The following is a 6,092-nucleotide window of genomic DNA, read 5'->3' as shown; positions in this document are numbered from 1 at the left end:
AACGGGAGTGAGTTAATGTGAAGGTTTAGCCTGCTGCTACAATCATTACACAGGCAGATTTCCCTTTCATTCTCTTTCCCTGTTTTACTCAACCCAGTTAATTGTTGACTTTGTTATGCAATTTCCAAACAAACATGGGGCAATTTGGCATGAATTTGGTTCAAACTTAAAGTCGTCCTGGACCTGCAACAGTATAAAAAGAGCGACGCAGGGATCTCAGGCACTCTTCAGGCCTAAAGAGGGGTTCGCTGTTACAAAGTGCTTTGTGCTGCAGCTAGAACGGGGAACATGGCACCTGTGAAGAAGGTAAAATAAACCCTCTGCACACTATGCTCCACTGTGTGTTGTTTTACACACCAAGTGCAATATGCAGAGCTGGTTAGTGGACTGTGGTGCTGTAAAGGAAATGTTGCCAGTGCATGTTTCATGCATGTGTGAGCATGTGGTCTGTGAAATATCCAGACTGGAGCACTCAGTGCTGGAGAATCTCAAGCTAAAAATTGCTTTTTATCTTTACACCTTTGTACTTAAACAGCAATACTTACAGATTCATAAAATTGTCATTGCACACAGAGATAACTAATTTCTCAACCACAGTACATTATATATGGAACCATCTTTGTGTGTTCTTTGTCATTATTTTTAAAAATGTAGCCTGAAAAATGAAAGCCTGTAGCTGCTTCTCTGTGCATTGGACCAAAGGGAGACATGCATGGTGTCTCACCTGGAGAGTGTGCAGTCAGGCTGGTGAAGGCTGGTACGCAAATTTATAGTCATATGTTTTCTTTTTCTTCCTTTTACTTAAAGGCAAAAATAATCAAATCCCCCCCTTGTTTTGCAGGTGCCCAGATTGTGGGAGTCAACTGCCACTTTGACCCCATGACCTGCGTGGAGACCGTGAAGTTGATGAAAGAGGGAGTGGAGAAGGCTGGTCTGAAGGCTCACTACATGGTTCAGCCGCTGGCATTCCACACTCCTGACTGCAACTGCCAGGGATTCATTGATCTGCCAGAGTTCCCCTTCGGTAAAATATTTTTTGTGCATATTTAAAAAAGAAAAAAGCAGGCTATCTTGCAGTGGCCATCATTTCATATCCTCTTATCCCCTATCCTCTCAGCCCTAGAACCCAGAATCCTAACCCGCTGGGACATGCATAAGTATGCCAGGGAGGCATACAAGGCTGGCATCCGATTCATTGGTGGCTGCTGTGGTTTTGAGCCCTATCACATCAGGGCTTTGGCACAGGAACTGGCCCCTGAAAGAGGCATAATACCCGCTGGATCAGAGAAACATGGAATGTGGGGTAGTGGTCTGGAGATGCACACCAAGCCTTGGGTCAGAGCCAGGTAAAGGATTTTAAACGATTAGACAGATTCATACAATTGTAGCAATAAAATTCTTTAGTGTCTGTCTCCTAACCTGCCCTTTTTTTCTAGGTCCTGTCGTGAATACTGGGAGAAGATCTTGCCTGCATCCGGTTGCCCCAAATCCGCATCCATGTCCACACCAGAAGGCTGGGGTGTGACCAAGGGTGATGCTGAACTGCTTCAGCACAAAGAGGCCACCACCAGCAAGGAAATGAGGCATGTGCTGGAGGTGCAGAAGTCCAAGTCCACAGTATGAGGATGAGATTATAAAGAAAATCAATGCACCTTTCCCTCCAGTCAGTCAACAACAGAGAGACGGGGGGGGGGGGGGGGGGGGGGGAATGAGTGTGGTCTTTCCCAGTTCAGTTAGACGATGAAAAGCACTTGTAACAGCAGTGCTCCGACTGTAGAGTGTTAAACTGTAAAACCCCCAAAACAATAGGCCTGAGTTTTTTTACTTCACTTTATGGCTTCGTGTTGTTTTTGTGAAGCATGTGCTTGGACTGCTGCAACAAATCAAACTACTCAAAAATGTCTGTTACAAATTTCACCCATGCAGACATATGTGAAGTGATCTAGTGTTTGACTGTTTTTTTTTGTTTTTCTTTTAATGCCTGCCTGCTATCAGGTTGAAAACAAAAGGCCAAAAACTGGGAGGGAATCCAACAACAACACCAAGAACCATCTAATCTGGACCAAACTAGTATCGCACATTCACAATACTCTCATTCAAAGAGTTGCATAACCTTTCCCTTGCCAATCAGAGCAGCTCTTACTTAGAACACTCCCCTTCTTCAGAGAGATTTAATCTGGCCCTCTGCCCCACTCTACTGTCACTTCAGCATCTCGAGGTCTGAGCAGTCAGGGGTCCACACAGCTGTGAAATTATGGCACCAGCAAAAAAGGTATGTGCAGACTTTTTTGTCCAGAGGTAGGGTTATGCTGTGAAAAGTTAGTTTTGTGAAATTATTATAGCAATCATAATGATCCACGGTGGGGTTAGTATTTCTGTCTGAGATTTCTGCTCCCATCTCACGCTGTAAGTTAAATGTGGGTGAAAGGTTGTGAGGCTGGGGTATCATACTGCATGTTTATGGTAGTCTTTTTGAGTGGTGTGTATTCTGTGTAGAACATCAGGTCATTTCTCAGACCACTGAACCTTCTTGATGCTATTAGGCATACAGAAAGACCAATGAAGCTCATTTTATTTATTCCATTTTTAATTTGTATACGGAATAATGGTAGCTTAAAAAAATCTTAGAGTGTCACACTGCAAGCATGTTTATATTTATATTATCCATTGGTCAGTTTTAATATTTTAGCCGATTTTGCTTCTATTGCTAGACTAAAGATGTGTGCAAAACACACAGTTAGGTGTTTATTCAATCTGTAGCAGGGATTTATGCAAAGTAGCACATAGTTAATGAAATAGTTTGGATTTTTTGCCATTTAAAAATAAGATTTCATAAAATGTGGATTATAAAAAAACATTTTCTTCATTAAGCATTCATCTTATATTAGGAACACTCAATGTGTTTGCTCAGTTCACTTGCAGTCTCCTTTGATATTATCCTAGGTTTTGACTTTTTCCTGTAGATTAAAAATAACAAGACTTACTTCAAAATATTATTTGATTTTGATTTTTGCAACTCTTACAGGATTTTTTTGAGCTTTTTAACGGAACAAACCTTTAAAAACAAACTTTCAGCGTGGGAAGACAGATGTGGTACAGGATGTAGGAATCTGCAATCCACAAGGCCAGACAATTGATTTAACTGTGTATAAGCTGATATCGATTACAAGTTTCTTTAAAATATACAGTTTGCAATTTCTTTGGCTTTACTGGCTCCACAGTAATATTTGCAAAATGATCCACTGAGCACAGGTTAAGCTTCTCCGTGGATCCCTCTGTTTCCACAGGGCATCCTTGAACGTCTCAATGCTGGTGAGGTGGTGATTGGTGATGGAGGATTTGTGTTTGCTCTGGAGAAGAGGGGGTACGTAAAGGCCGGACCATGGACGCCTGAAGCTTCTGTACAGTACCCTGATGCAGGTAAGAACATACTGCTGTACCAAAACTGCCACTCCGTTACATCTTAAAATGGGATTTCCATTATCCATTGCTGGGTCTGCCTGTAAATACCTGGCAGTGTATGTTACATTTTAGATTGCTTTGGCACAGCGTTTGTCCTATGATGCAACCACTTGATGATTTTCAGTGCGACAGCTGCACAGAGAGTTCCTGAGAGCCGGGTCCAACGTTATGCAGACCTTTACATTCTACGCCAGTGATGACAAACTTGAGAACAGAGGCAACAACCTCAAACTGACTGTAAGTTAAAAGGGAAATTACAGCAAGTTTCATTCTTTATCAAAACAAAAATATTTTAAATGTGTATTTGAAGAGTCTCTTTGATTATTAGTTGGGTTTTTGTTTTTTTTTTGCTTCATTCTACAGGGAGCTCAGATCAATGAGGCTGCCTGTGATTTAGCCCGTGAGGTTGCCAATGAGGGTGATGCTCTTGTTGCTGGAGGAGTGTCCCAAACTCCATCTTACCTGAGCTGCAAGAGCAAGGCAGATGTGAAGGCCATCTTCAGAAAACAGTTGGATGTGTTCATCAAGAAAAATGTGGACTTCCTGATTGCTGAGGTAGCTACACCGAACACTTTGGCATTTTTTAAAAACTTTTTCTGGAGGATTCCAAAGGTGTAAAACTGCCATTGAACCAGTTTTGAGTGTTTCTTACTTGCTGAGAGAAGTTTTGTTTGAGCTTAATGCTTTTGTCCTTTAGTACTTTGAGCATGTTGAAGAGGCCGTGTGGGCTGTGGAGGTGATGAAGGAGACAGGGAAGCCTGTGGCTGCTTCTCTGTGTATTGGACCAAAGGGGGACATGCACGGTGTCTCACCTGGAGAGTGTGCAGTCAGGCTGGTCAAAGCCGGTGAGTACAGTTATCTTTGTCAATTTTTATGTTGTTTCAGCAGAAAAGAATTACAGACTGTCTCCCTGTGAGCCTTATCAGACACTAAAAAGTTCAAGACTTCTTATCAACTGAGGTTTATATACCTTTACATTCATGTGAGGTCACTTGGTGTATTTCTACTACAAGAGTGAGTGACTATTGGCCCGACAGCAATTTATTGGACAGTAAAAATGAACAAAACTTCAGCATCTGTGCCACCATAGTGTAACTAATTTATAAGGAATAAAAATGGCATATGATACCTGTAATTGGTTTTCTTCTGTTAGGATTTCCTTTTTTTTCTGGGATGAGCCTGTACAGGCCAAAACAGTGGCCAATAGTTATTTTATTCAGTAACATGCACAAAAATGTTCCCACTAAACACAAATACATTCAAAGACCTTATACCCACAACTGCAAACCACAGTTGATTAGGTGTCAGCCATGTATTTTCTTACACTCTCACACACAGTTCATGTTACTGCATGTGGTGTATTTTGTTCTACAGGTGCCCAGATTGTGGGAGTCAACTGTCACTTTGACCCCATGACCTGTGTGGAGACCGTGAAGCAGATGAAGGAGGGAGTGGAGAAGGCTGGTCTGAAGGCTCACTACATGGTTCAGCCGCTGGCATACCACACTCCTGACTGCAACTGCCAGGGATTTATCGACCTGCCAGAGTTCCCCTTCGGTAACGAGATACTGTCTTGTATTATAAATCTGCCATTCCAACTGTTCTGGATACGCACTGTCCTTATATATGCCCTCTGCTGGTGAATATGCTACACTGCATTGCAGAAAGTTCAGCCAGCCAACACAGAACAGCAAACTTTCACCACAAACTACAAAACTGTAATTTAAATGTGCATAAAAAAATGGTTTTTTTTCTCTTTCAGGCCTGGAGCCCAGGATTCTGACTCGCTGGGACATGCACAAGTATGCCAGAGAAGCTTACAATGCTGGCATTCGCTTCATCGGTGGCTGCTGTGGCTTTGAGGCTTATCACATTAGGGCTATAGCAGAGGAACTGGCACCTGAGAGAGGCTTCCTTCCAAGTGCATCAGAGAAACATGGCTCCTGGGGTGCTGGTCTGGAAATGCACACCAAGCCTTGGGTTAGAGCCAGGTCAGAACAGAAGCAACTATTAATTCTAATACTTAAAAATACTTTGTGAAATATGACATATTCGCTGTTTACTACCAGTAATCACTCTTGTTTTTTTTTATGTCTGTTGACTTTTAGAGCCCGACGTGATTACTGGGAGAACCTGAAGCCAGCCTCCGGTCGTCCCCAGTGTCCCTCCATGTCTGTCCCTGATTCTTGGGGTGTTACCAAGGGCCATGCTGATCTGATGCAGCAGAAAGAGGCAACCTCTAAAGAAGAACTCGAACAGCTGTTCGACAAATCAAAAACCCACTGAGTCAGTCTGTTTCAGACTCAGCAGCCGACAGCTGTGTACAGAGCTACTGATGTGCAGCAGTCCATAGTATCTATATACAGTGCTTCATCTAACAAACATAGTGTCAGTTGTCATGACATTAGCACTGTTATGTGTATCTTTAGACTGTAAAACTGGGGCCACAGCGTCTCAAAAGTGGGAGCTGACCCAGTAAACCCAGTAAAAGTGACCAGTTTGGTTTCTCCGACCCTGGACCACTTAGTTTAATATCTAATAAAAAAGATAAAATACAAATCGTTTGTTTCTTCTCAGTTTCTTTCTGATGATGGGCGGTGTACACATATATTCTGTGTCTACTACTTGTG

The 6,092-nt window shown here is 42.5% G+C and overlaps 2 protein-coding genes across 2 annotated transcripts; both read left to right on the top strand.

The window, feature by feature from the left end:
- Window positions 1–288: 288 nt before the first annotated feature.
- LOC146562769 (betaine--homocysteine S-methyltransferase 1-like) lies at window positions 289–1,684 on the top strand. Its single transcript, XM_085295809.1, has 5 exons — window positions 289–306; window positions 670–757; window positions 842–1,024; window positions 1,118–1,346; window positions 1,437–1,684. The coding sequence occupies exons 1-5, from the start codon at window positions 289–291 to the stop codon at window positions 1,621–1,623; spliced, it is 705 nt and encodes a 234-aa protein (XP_085151935.1). The 3' UTR covers window positions 1,624–1,684.
- Window positions 1,685–2,113: 429 nt separating this feature from the next.
- Window positions 2,114–6,021, top strand: LOC146562768 (betaine--homocysteine S-methyltransferase 1-like). Its single transcript, XM_085294901.1, has 8 exons — window positions 2,114–2,272; window positions 3,288–3,420; window positions 3,587–3,699; window positions 3,826–4,017; window positions 4,160–4,307; window positions 4,837–5,019; window positions 5,225–5,453; window positions 5,571–6,021. Exons 1-8 carry the CDS (start codon window positions 2,255–2,257, stop codon window positions 5,746–5,748), a joined length of 1,194 nt encoding a protein of 397 aa, XP_085151027.1. The 5' UTR covers window positions 2,114–2,254; the 3' UTR covers window positions 5,749–6,021.
- Window positions 6,022–6,092: the final 71 nt, after the last annotated feature.

Source organism: Mchenga conophoros, linkage group LG12 (genome assembly GCF_057382185.1).
Source record: "Mchenga conophoros isolate Kocher_MC1m ecotype Shallow Benthic linkage group LG12, M_conophoros_male_GT1.1, whole genome shotgun sequence".
NCBI lineage: Eukaryota > Metazoa > Chordata > Actinopteri > Cichliformes > Cichlidae > Mchenga > Mchenga conophoros.
This window is presented reverse-complemented; position numbering and strand designations above follow the sequence as displayed.